Source organism: Macaca mulatta, chromosome 9 (assembly GCF_049350105.2).
Source record: "Macaca mulatta isolate MMU2019108-1 chromosome 9, T2T-MMU8v2.0, whole genome shotgun sequence".
NCBI classification, from domain to species: domain Eukaryota; kingdom Metazoa; phylum Chordata; class Mammalia; order Primates; family Cercopithecidae; genus Macaca; species Macaca mulatta.
This window is the reverse complement of record NC_133414.1, coordinates 63,719,980-63,733,113: the sequence shown is the minus strand read 5'-3', so window position 1 is coordinate 63,733,113 and position 13,134 is coordinate 63,719,980. Positions and strand designations below refer to the sequence as shown.

The window sequence follows — 13,134 nt, the reverse complement described above, 5'->3', positions numbered from 1 at the left end:
AACCTGGAGGGGCGGAGGTTGCAGTGAGCCAAGATCACGCCACTGCACTCCAGCCTGGACGACAGAGCAAGACTCCCATCTCAAAAAAATAAATAAATAAATAAATAAAAATTAAAAAAAGGAAAGAAATAGGAACTCCTAGGACCACTGACTCCATTTCAAAAAAAAAAAAAAAGGAAAGAAATAGGAACTCCTAGGACCACTGTGCTAAGAATGACTGCTGATCCTCAGCAAGAAAGGACTGCGAAAGAACAGGGCTTGTTTCACACTATTCTCATAGTTAATGAGCTTAAGTTGACAGTATATATGCAATAAATCAGACATTGCCACTTGGCAGTCTACAAGCCTTATCAGCCCTGCCACAGGCAGAGTTGGCCAACAGAGAGTTCAGCATTTTTGTAATTAGCTACAAACATTTAAAAACTAAGAGATTTCACAGAAAGTCCAAATTTCTGGCTCCTCTTGAGACACAAGAAATAGTGACCACACCAGGCCTTCTCAGGGGAATCTTGGCAGAGCCTAACAGTCCTCTTCAGAGAAGGATGTTCCCCAGGTGCCTGCAGCTGCAATACTCTCAGTTCTTATAGCCCACCTGCTGTCTGCCTTAATATCCCTGCCTGGATGCCATAGGCATTTGGATTTATGGCCTGCTATCATGTCAAAGGGTGGCTTTAGCCATTCTTCTCTGACCCTTTGATTGTCCTCAAAAGCTCCAAGTTACAGAATTACCCAAGAGTGGTTCACGTGGTGGCCTGGATGGGATGGTTCCACTTGATCATCACAGGGCGAAAGAGTGGCAGCTATGCAGCCCCTTCCCACCCTGCTTCGCTAGGCGCAGGGAGTCTCCAACTGGGTATTCACTGTTTTCTCTCTCTAGTGTAGTCTGGCAGTGCTTCAGGGGCAGAGACCATGTCCTTCTCCCCCAAAGCACCCAGTGTAAGAAGTCCGGGGATGGAGCCCATTCTGTCTTAGTGGTGGACTGGCCACCGACAGGCTGCTAAGAGATGCCTTCTCATCTGGAGAGTAACTCTGCAGGCAGAAAGCATCAGCAGCTGTCCCTCTTTCTATCAGCCCAGTAACCAGCACTCCTGAAAAGTCACTAGTAGCTGCTCCTGCTCATGTGCTCCAATAACAGCCCAGATGGGAGGTGCCCTGTGAACTCCCACCCTGCTCCTGAACAAGATCCGAAAGTGCCCAGCCAGCATCTGGAGCCCAGGCAGCACTTAGCCCTCCTCTTCTCCCCCTCTCCCTTGGACTCTAACATCCTCTCCAGCTGAGTGCTGGACTGCAAGCCAGTTCTCAAACCCAGCTGGGCTGGCTGGAGATTGTGAGCACTTTGTCACTTTTTCCTAGCCCCTCCTCTTACCACCCAAGGTGCACCCCACATCTGGCTTTCCTCACTTGGCTCTGGGAGCTATGCTTCCTGACACAGAGTGAGTGGGAGCTATCCTTCTGCCAGGCTGGCCACAGCTCCCCATCTCTGAGCCACAGGCACCTCCATGCTTGACCTCAACAGTCCCAGATTGGTTCTACAATCTCAGCCAAACACCATCCACAGGCACAATAATGAAACTACAATTTGCAGAGCACCACCCCTGCACCAGCCCCTCTCAAGTGTGTTCCTCATTTAATTCCCATGGCAACCCTCTGGGAAGGTGTTAATACCCCAGCTTATGACCAGTAAACAGCCTCAAAAAGATGGCACTGATAGCAGAGTTGGGCTCTGATTCTGTGTCCATTTGCTCCAAGGACAATGTCCCTTCCTCTGTGCCACCAGCAGCCCCAGCCCTGGGGGAAAAAAAAAAAAAAAAGCATCATCATGGCCCCAGCTGAGCATCTGAAAGCCTCAGGTTTCCTCTGTGAAGAGGAGAGTGGGTGGAATGGGTGTGGGAGGAGGGGGACACTCTCAGGTGCTCTGCTCTGCCTTTTCTTATTTAAATAGAAGTGGTTCAAGTCCTGCATCTCCCTGTTCAAGTCCACCTTCCCTCCCTGTGCCCATGTACCCAGGGCTTCTTGGATGTGGTTGGGGGAATTCATGTGTGCTCTTCCTGTGATGATCTACCTCCCTCCAGTTCTTTTCTCCCGCACCTTCACACTTGTTTCCTACAGCAGCTCCTTTCCCCCAGGCTCCGTGACTCCAACTGTGGACCACAACCCCGTACATTGCTTTCCCCGACATCGCTCACAGCATACTTTGGTGATAGTGCAGATATAAGTAATGCAATGGGGAGACGGAGAGGCCACACCATGCCCTGCACAGCAGGCAACTTGGAGGTGAAGAGTACACATGCCTGGTAACAGCCCACCGACCTTGCCACTTCTCTCCTAGGTCCACCGACCTAGCAGCAGGTTACCAGCCCAATCCCTGATGTCAAGCACTAGCACATCCCAAATTTCAGAATGTTGACCTTGCCCAGGGTCACAGAAGATCTTTTCACTTTTCTCAATGCCCTTCATACCCATATCTTTACATTTTCTGAGACTCGTCAATCTCCCCACTCACACATCAGTCACTGGGCATGTTCTGGGTACCCATACCCACATCAAGCACTGTAAGAAAGGAAAAAGGAAAACCTACATCCCAAAATAACCTGTACTTAAAAGAACATTGTGAATCAAATATTAACTCCATTGAGCAGATGAGGAACCAGAGCTCAGAAAGCCACATGGTGAGAAAGTGGGGCAGGAAAGGGGCTGGGTCTGCCTGAACTCTGCCCTTGCCTGCCCTGTAGACAGAAAGCCTATATAAAATGTCCCCAGACTCTCAGGTGCCTGGGAGGTTGTGGAAACTGCTCTTCTAGTTGTCCACTGAGAGGCAGAGGCAGCCCATCCATCCCCTCGGGTTCTCTGCAGATGTGCTGGCAGAGAGAGGACTGGGGGTTGTCCCCATCTCCATACGAGCATTCAGAAGTGTCCAGTCCCCTTCCCCATGCTACCTGCTACTCCATGGCAATGTTCACCTAGTCTGCTCTGGGTTATACTCCAGGAGAAAAATGGGCTCTCCCTTGATCTGTCAATGGCAACAAGCTTCCTCTCCCAACAGCACATAGTGGTGGAAAAAGGCTGGGTTTTGAGTCAGGGTATTCAGCATTCATAGCCCAGCTCTGCCATTTTTCATCTTCCGGACCATGAGCAAACCCCAAAATCCCTGCAGGCTCAAAGCTCCATCCGAGCCCTTCTCTTCCAGCATTGTTGAGAAGACTTCATGAGTTTCAAGGCCTAAATATGGTGAACTTGATAAATAAAGGCTGCCTTTATCCCTCCCTCTGCCCCGCATCCCCCTCTTTGCCATGTTCACCCCAAAGTTGAGCAATGTGGAAGCAAAGTAAGAGTCAAGAGGTACATGACCCCAGGTCACCCGCAGACCTGCCACCATCTGCTTCCACCCAGGAAGCTCATCTGCACACTAGGACCATGCTAGATAGACAAAAAAATAGTCCCAACTCTCCATCCCTTAATGCAGCCACTGTCTTGGCAATGTGACTTTGCACTTCCCCCTTCAAGAGCAGTCTTCCATCCAGAGGAGGAGTCTCTTTCCCCTGACTGTTGGGCTGACTTCATGGCTTGCTCTGGCCAAGAGATTGCAGCAGAAGTCACAATGCACCAGGTCTGAGCTCAGGCTTCAAGCAGCCCTGAGCACTCACACTTGCTTTCCTGGAACTCCACTGCTGCCACATGAATAAGCCTGGGCTAGTGTGCCTGTCAAGCAGCAAGGCTCATCACCCCAGCTTACAGCTGGCCAGTGCCATCCTCCCCAGCCAGCCCAGATGCATGAGCCAGCCCAGCTGAGATCCAGTGAGTCTAACCCAGGTCTGCTGAGCGGGAGGTTCACGAGTAACAACACATGCTTACTGTCACATGACACTGAGTTTTAGGATGGTTTGTTACACTGCACCAGCTAGCTAATAATGCAGAGCCCTTCTTCTCTCCAAGGGGACTGGCAGCTCAAGCACAGATGGCAGGTGACCAAGGCCAGGTTCCTACCAGTGACACAGACAGGAGGCTGGGAAATACTGGGTAGAAGAGGGAAGTTCCCCAGCAAAGGCCCCACCCACAAGCCTGGAAACTCACAGCCCTAAATGGGAATAGTCATTCCTGTTTTCACACACAAATGTTGCCTTTTGGCCTGCCATGCCCCCCCATCCTGTACCCATATAAACCCCAAACCCCAGGCTCCATAAGCAGAGAGGCAGAGGAACAGAAGAGTGATACAACAGAGAAGGAGAGAAGAAAAGGAGCATCTGAACATCAAGAGGAGTTTGTTTGGAGACAGTCAGAGAGAAGATCAGCTGCAGGATGGTGAAACTCCAGGGGAATATCATCTTCCCACTCCAACCCCTTTCCAGCTCCCCATCCATCCTGCTGAGAGCCACTTCCATCTGACAATAAAATCCCCTGCATTTATCATCCTTCAACTTGTCCATGTGGCCCGATTCTTCCTGGATGCCACACAAGGACCTGAGTACAAAGAGGGCACTGAGCTGGTTAACACTTAAGCCATCTGCAGATGGCAGAGCTAAAAGAGCACTGTAACACACCCACTGGGGCTTTGGGAGTCACAGGCACCCACCCCTAGATGCTACCATGGGGCCAGAGCCCAAAAGCGCTCACCCCAGCTCCTGTACCTGCCCTTCTGCATGCCCCCGCTCCCGTAAGGAGCACGCAGTCGAACAAAGGAGCCACATCCCTATCCCACATCCTGCAAGTGCAGTCAGGGAAGTCTCTCATCTCACCGGCACCAGGAGAGGGCTCTGTTTGGGGATGCCATGTGCAGAGGACGGCACCAGATGTGGACTACATGGCACAGATAGCTTCTCTGAGATAAATTCATACCAATTTAGATAATCTCTCTCATTTCTGCCTCTCATGACCCACCCCCTCCCCCCGCCTCCCACCATGTCTTCTTACAGCTTCGCTGCTAAGCTCCCCAATCAGCTCTTCAGTCAACAAACAGGCTGACTCACCTCAGGCTCAGGGGCGAGGCCCCCCCAGGCTGAAAACCCTTGGGGATCCAAGCAGAAAGGGTAATTGAGCCATTTTGGCTGCTGCAGGCTGTTTCCCTTTGTAAATGCCTATTTCTCATGTCTGCTGCCTCAAGGGGCTACCTGCTAATAAGCCACAGAGACTCTGCAGGGAGGAGCTGACACTCTGCTCTGCTATTTAATGACCCACAAAGGAAGGAAAGGCCACCAGGTGTCTTCAGGCCCATGCTTCAGGTTCACAGCCCTCTTTGACCCCAGACAGGCCTTCCAGACAGTCTCTGTAAGGCTTTCAGCACCCCTGAGCACCAAGAATGGGATGGCATGATTTGAGATGGAACTCAAAATAGAAACAACACCCAACCAGAAAATAAACACCAGAAAGTCCAGCAGCACTTAGGCCTTTTTCCCTGATGATTATTTAGATGCTCCTTTGAAATATCAAAAATCAAACATTAAATTCTTACAATGTTTTACTCAGGCACCCTTGCTTGGCTAGAGTGTTAAGAATGTGTTTCATTTGCCCAGTGGGCAATCGAAGTTCCAGATGGTGTTTGTGTGGGGGCAGAAGTCGGTGCTCCTGGGATCCCACCCTCCATCCGTTTACCAACCATAACGCATGGCCCCTGAAAAGGTGATTAAAAAATATTAACAGGCCCCAGTTCCTGCCCTTAGCATTCCCAGGTCACACAAGGAGGGAGATGCAATAGATGGTCACAGCACAAGCACTGGGTACAGGGCTAGCTCTGGGATGAGGTGGCAATGGAGGTGTGTTCAGGAGGCAGCAGGCTCTGAGGGATGTGATGGTGCTATCATAGAGAGGGGACAGTGGGCTGGGATGCCAGAGGCCTGCAAGACCAGTGCTGGTTGGTACCTGGACAGAGCTCATAGCAGCTTCCCCAGCACTCAGAGACTTCGGAAAGATGAGCAGGAGGGTAGGGACAGAGGAGGAAAGGGACAGAGCCATGTAGATCCTTAAACACAGACCCTAACAGGACAGCTCTCTCTTCTCTTCCTGAACTCAGCCAGGCCCCGCCTTCTGGCTCCCTCTTGCAGCCGCTGAGTTCCAAGCCATCAGAATAAAATCTAGAAAAATTTCTTTCATGTGATCTTATTTCTAAGAATTCCTAAGAGAAAATAGAAATTTCTCAGACTGGAAGCACTTTTGCTAAAGTGCTAAGGCTTTAGAATCCGTAAACAGTGGGATATAATTAAATGCAAATGCAGGGCCACATTCAAAAATTAATCTCCTATAATTAATTAGTCATTTAAAATATTCTGGTAAATTATACTTAAATGGCACAGAATTATCCTAGCTCTGAGTGATAAAGTCATCTGCTAAAGATTTACCGTGTTAGAGTGAGAAATATTTGCATATATCATGTGGGACAACAGAACATTGAGATTACTTAATTTACCTTTGCTGTAAATGTATTAAAAAGCACAGTCTTTATATTCAAATTGCGGGAGCTTCAGTCACTGCAGCAAACTCTGAGAAGCAATTGATTTGAAGACAGGACTAAACCCAGGCTGGGTTTCTATGAAGGATTAAACTGACCTCCAGGCACACACCATGCCTGGGAAGCCAATCTGGGAGAGGTGTTGGGAGTGGCCCCTTCACCTAATTCCATCCAGCCTGGATGAAAAGTAACATTTTGTACCAGAGCAATAGAAAGCCGTCCGACCAACCAGCTATTCTCTCTCTGCTGTTCTTTCTCCCCTTTTTCTCTCTACAGAAAGAGATCACTGGTATCTAACTGCAGAGGTCAATGCCATCTGCTGCAACTGTCACTGGGTAGCTGCCATTTCTTTTCCAAAGACAGAATACCTCTCCCAGACTGCTCTGCCACCAGCAATGCTCTCCTCCTGGTGGATATGTGCGCATGTTGATGTGTGGATCTGCACAGGTAATGTGCGTGTGTCAGTGCCTGTTGGGCTGTGCCAGTCTGAAGGTCTGGTTGTACCAGTGTATGTGGCTGCTGGTTGTATCATTGCATCAGGCTGTGTCCATGTATGCGTGTGTGTGTGTGCACAAATGCCTGGTCTCCCACGCCTTCCTCCACTGCTGCTTACCACCACCCCCCACCCCCACACATGCTCATCTCTCTGCACCCCATGCTCCACTGCCATGTGCCACAGCTGGGCCCAGGAATGTCCCACCTGCAGGAGCAGCCCTAGCCTCATTTGCTGACCCACCCAGGCCTAAGGCAACACTCTTAGTCAAACATAAGCCTTCCCACTAGCCAAAGTTTTCAGACCAAAGCCCTTGCTGATGTGCTGGCCTAGGAGTTGTTGACCAGCCAAACAGGCAACCAAAGTATACACACACACACAAACAGCTTACCCCATTTCTGTTGGAAGTAAGAAACATAAAATGCCCATTCATTTATTCCCTGAACACTACTGTAGACAAGGTCCTATACTGCTCTCAGGAAATAAAATGGTGAACATCACACAGTCCCTGGTCTACAGGCAGCATGTTCTAGTTAGAGGGACAGATTGTTCAACATCTGCAGGACATACAGAAATGGACAGTGCCTGGGCATCAGGGTTGGGCAGGCTGCCCCGTCTCCTTGGGAAGTGGAAGGAAGAAGCAGCAACTGTTCTCTATAAAGATCACAAATGGTCTAAAATCATTTAATTTTTCCACTCTTTCCAGTGAAACAAAAGACTAGAAGGGAGAGGAGGAAACACAGAGGAAACAAAAGGAAAGAGGGAGGCCTATGTACAGTAGAGACAGTGGCATAGAACCAATAAATAAGAGGTGAAAGGACAAAGCTCTGGAGTCCTCAAAATGCCCACGGACACTGAAAGAGGCCTCAGTGATCACAGCCCTGGGGCATAGCTGCTCTGCCAGCCACTGGAATGCCCAGCAGTGGCATGGTATATGGCCATGACTTTCCATATCATAACCAATCTTGGAGAGGAGGAGGCACTGCCCCTGAATTCCATGCCCCCCAGCATTTGATAGGGTTCCTCATCCATAGGAGACTCCCAATTGGTACTTGCTGGGTAAGTAGATGATTGGATGGATGGATGAGTAGATGGACAGATGAATGGATGAACGGAGAGAGATGGATGACAGATGAATAAATGAACAGAATCCCTCCAGGAAGCTGAGATGAAGCCCAGGGCCAAATGACTGTGGACTGGAGTTCTCCCCATCAAGCCTGACCTAGAGAAGAACAAGAACAATAAGACATGTAAACTGTAGGGTGTTAACTTCTAACACCCTGGAAAGAACCCCAAGAACACACCAGTCCTGAAGTCTGGATTTCCTGCCCCAAGCTAGGTAGCCCTCCCTGCTGACATCCCAGCCTCAACTCCAGCCACTCCCTCCCCTGCACACCCATGACTGCAACTGCATGACATACAAGTTCCTGAATACACTAGGGATCTCCTGACCCCTCTCTCCAGCCCTTCCTTGTCCAGAGTTAGTGCAAGTTCATTCCTACAGACCCAGACCCAGAATCACCTAGTCCAGGAAGCTTCCGTTGACCCTCTGATGACCCCATCTGTCCGTGGCCAGAGGACATCTCTCTGTCTTCCGTGCTCTTACAAGACCTGGCCACACCTCTGCCATTACAGGTAAAGGGGTCTGTTCACACCTCAGTCCTCCCCACCAAGCTGGGAGCCCTGTGAGAGCAGGGACAACAGCCTACATGCCCACATAGAACTTGGCACAGGCTGGGGCTCAGTAAATGCTAGAGAAGTGACAGGAAGAGCCATGAGCAGAAGACAGAAAGCTCCAGCAGCCACCGGCAGGATTCCCAGAGCAAGACCCCTCTCAGCAGCTGCTGCCTTGGTCACTTCAGCCATTCCATGGGCCGTGATCCCCAGCTGGTGAGGAAGCTGACAGGCTTGCATGAGGAGAACATCACAGGTAGTTGTCACTGTGCACTGAAGTCCCACTGAGCAACCTGTGGCCCAGAGAACCAAGGTCCAGCTGAGGATCCAATGAGTCCAATCCACTCCCCAATTAGGGTATGACTGGAAAGAGTCATACCCACACTCACATGGAGGGTCCCAAGGTCAAGCCCAGGACAGAACAGGCCCCCCTGGAGGAAGGGACCTTCCACAGCCTATACCCTCGGCAGCCCCCAGAGCAGCCCCATGGTGGCCCCAGGCCTGGGACCTGGAGACCTGAGTTCTATCACCCTCAGGCCCATCCTCCCCAAGGGGAGCCTCTCCACACGTCTTTAAGATGATGCAGTGTTGTGGTGGCTACTAATATGGTGATGAGGAGGCCTCAGAGGATGAATGTGGAATAAAGACTGAGCGAGGGATGTGAGGGGTCTCTAGGTGGGGCCTGACACACAAGCCCACAGTGTCTCCAGGTGGGCCCCAGCACCTTGGCCTGCCACAACTCCTCCACTCACCCACTCACTGCCAAGGCCAGGCTCGCAGAACCTGTAGGCCCCGCCAGCAGAGCCCCTCATGAAGTGGAATCACAGAGAGGCTGGTGGTGCCATGTGCCCCCAGGCCAACAGCCACCTGCAGTGAATGAATGCTATTTTGCAAAATGTAAAAGATTCCAGCAGCTCTGTCTTCCCTACTCCCTCCCTCTCCCATGTGACTAGGCTTTTTGAGCAGGGAAGAGGAGAACTTACAACTAGGAAAGCCACATAGCCCACGCCAACTGTAGCTCATCCGTACCATCCCAGATGCGGCATAACATTGACATGCAGTCGATGTGTGGGGGGCGCTATGGGACATTTACTCCTCCTTAACTGTGCTTTGGGCTTCATAAAATTCAGGACATGTTCTGGCAGTGTGTCATCCTTGTGAACATCATTTGTCCTTGTCACAACAAAGAGGAGGTTGGGTCATCTGCTCAAGAAACCCATGCAATGCCTCCAGGTGGTGAGGAAGGCTTCGTGCAGGGACAGCACTCCCAGGTGTTCCTAGGGGACCTGCTGGGCTAGCCAGTCAGACAGCTCATGTTTACTCCAGAATCCACATTTCTTCCCCACCACACTTAGGAGATACGTTAAAATGCTTTGCATATAAGTACCCTGAGAACCTCTGCCAAACCCTGGCCAGAGACACTGGAACCATATCTTTCCCCATGAAGCCAGCATGCCCTATTTCCCCACTCCAGCAAGTGCAGTGCTGTACGCTGTGTTCCTGGAATCATCACAGATGGAAGAGAGGGGCTCTGGAGGGAGTAAAATCCGGACTTGAATCCTGTTCAACGCCTAAGTGGCTATTTGTGTGACCTTAAGCAAGTCATTTAACAACTTTAGCTTTTCCGTTTCCTCTGTCTGCAAAGTGTGAGGATTAGAGAACGCACAAAGGACCAGAGCCATCGTGGGCATGTGAGAAACCTCAGCTTCTTCGCTCCCAATAGCAGGCACATGGGAACAGGGATCAAGACTCTTATCATTGGTGGAGACTGAAGACTACGGTGGGAGCTGTTGGCCCAAAGTCCAAATGCCATCCTTCCCCCCAGTCTCCTGCCAACACTCCCAAAGACTTGACTGAAGTTAAGAGTGGAGCAAAAGAAACTGTAGCATACTAGAGGGTGGGGATTTAGAAACGACCTACTGGATACTATTCTCACCACCTGGGTGACAGGATCCATACTCCAAACCTCAGCATCACACAAGATTCCCATGTAAAAAATCTGCACATGTACCCCCTGTATCTAAAATAAAAGTTGAAATTTAAAAATAAAATAATGGCCTGACCAAAAAAAGAGTGGCCACCCCAGAGGCATCCCCAGTCCCATCACACCCAGCAATGCGAGCAGGACAAAGCAAGCCCAGCGAATCCACCACTGCAGGCGCTTGCATAATTAACCACTTGGAAATAACACCCTTAGGCCAGTCTTAGTTATGTGTTAAATCCTCACAGGGCTAGAAACGGGAAGGGGCTAAAATCTTCTAGAAGGAAAATGCATGAATATGTGCAGTGAAAATAAAACAGATGCTTCTTTAAAAGCTATACGCTAAATGCTTTATCATAGCTGTCTCCTTCATCCCTTTTAACAGATGAAGAAACAGAGGCTAAGATGGTGATGCAAATGGCCCAAGGTCACACAAATAATAATTCAGGGAGCTGGGACTTGCCCCCAAATCCGTTCAACTCCAAAGCCAATAGTCTTTCCACCCCCAAGCTTCACAGCAGAGCAAGGAGGAAAGGAAGCAAGGGGAAGGGGCAAGGAATTGACGAGAAGCAAGAAGCAAGGGGAACAGCAATGAGATTAGCCGACACCATCACCAGTACAGACTCCAGCTGGGGAAATACTGCCAGAAGAGCCATCCCCTGAGCAGACTTTTGCAAACGCACAGCTGGGTATATTCTGAGAAAGAATGGACATGTTAGTGCTGCTAATCCCAGGCTGCCCATTACTGGACTGAATCACTTCACACAGGGCAACATGTTCTGGTGAAAATGCCGGGAGCCGACAGGACATCACAGCCTGACGGACCACCGGCGTGATTCGGGGCCTGCTTAGCAGAGAGCATCAGGGCTGCTGGCCAATTGTACCATATTAAGCTTTCCAAATTTTAAGTTCCCCAGCAGTGGGCTTTGGGCTGGCTCCTGATGCATGAGGTAGCATTCTGAGTAATAATTAATTAGAGGGAAAAGCAGAATAAGCAAGCAAAGAACATCAAATGGAATTAGTATAATGCCATGCTTCACTTCAGTTTACTTTCAATCAGAGAGGACCAGCAAGGTGACTGGGGTTGTCTGGAGAATCTGCAGGGAGCTCTTGGCCACCCTGTGACCTGTTCAATCCGCCTCTGCTCCCAGGCACACCACATCCCCAGCTCACCCCTCAAAACCAACCCAGGCCAGAGGGAGACCTGCCAACTCCAGCCCATCACCTCTCTGCCACTAGACTACCTGGGCCGGCGCCAATCAGCCAACTCATAGGTTATTTCTAGTTTGTTCTCAAATTAATGAATTCTTTACAAATGAATGGATTCTTTACTAACTAATGGATTCTTAAACTGATGGACCCTGTCTCCATTAGAAGGCTCCAACCTCGAACAGAGATGTTTATAAAAGAAATAAATGATTATTAGCCCAAGTGCCAAAAAAAACAAGAACGTCTAATGTATCCTTCAACGATAGGCAAAGACACCTCTTCCAGGTGCTAAGAAATCCCAAGGCAGACCTACCCACCTCTGCAGAAAGCTGGAAATTTATTTTATCCCTAGAGGCTTACACCTGTCAACAAAGAGAGGAAAATTAAAAAAAAAAAAAAAAAAAAAAAAGGCCTGAGTCTTGCATCAGAAATCTCTGGCAGTGACTTGCAAACAGGCTTCCCATCAGCCTCCCCACAGCTTCTCAGAGGCTGGGCAGGCCTTGAGTGACCTGTCAGGGAACAATCAGGAGCCAAGTAGTGCTCAGAGAATCCCCCCTCACAGGCTGTGTGCTGTGGGCCGAGCACCCACGTGTCTCCATGTCCATTTAGGCTGTGCATAAGACGACTGTGCCCTACAGCTCACCTGAGCCATCTTCTGCAGAGCCCTGGGCACCAGGCCCCTGAGGCCTCAGGCCCCCACGACCTACCTCGTTGATGAAGGAGTGGGCTCCCTGAGGGCTGAGCAGCAGGATGGCGCGGCGAAGCGTGTCCCGGTAGCGATTCAGCTCCTCTGTCTTCATCGTGGTGAAGAGGCTGGTGAATACGTGGCTAATGTTCTTGTCCACCTTTTGTAAAGAGACGTCAAGGCCCAGCCGCGAGGCCTGGTCCAGAAAGCTTTGAAGCCCACGGATATCTGAGCAGTGGGAGAAGAGGAGGAGGAGAAAAATCATCTTTAAGGGGGAATGCACCGGGGAGGGTGTCTAACTCCAACACGTTCCACCCCTGCAGGCCACCGCGAAAAACAAGGGTCCAAGTCTGCCTCAGGGATTCCCCTCAACAGAGGTTGGAGGACACCGGCGTAGACCCAGCCGTGCTCACCAATGTCCAGCCCTGGCTGACTGTCTCCCCCAACAGGTTGGATGCCATCCAACAGGTCCTATGGCCAGAACGTGCCCTTGATTCACAACAAGCTCTCTGTCTCTCCCTATATGGGCCCAATCACAGCAATTCTGGCCTTCAGGCCACATTTGCTGGAGGTCCCTGGGCCTGACATCCCCAGTCCCCTCCAACTCCCTCTGCTCTCTACATGAGGCTCCTTGACCAACCATGGCCAGTTGA

At 50.4% G+C, this 13,134-nt stretch overlaps 1 protein-coding gene across 2 annotated transcripts in view; it reads right to left on the bottom strand.

Moving 5' to 3' along the window:
- The window catches only part of GRID1 (glutamate ionotropic receptor delta type subunit 1), a 783,526-nt gene that overhangs the window by 546,213 nt on the left and 224,179 nt on the right, over window positions 1-13,134 (bottom strand). For both annotated transcript variants that reach the window (XM_015147073.3, NM_001257667.2), the window contains 1 exon segment: window positions 12,504-12,709. In XM_015147073.3, coding sequence (XP_015002559.1) covers window positions 12,504-12,709 — 206 coding nt within the window.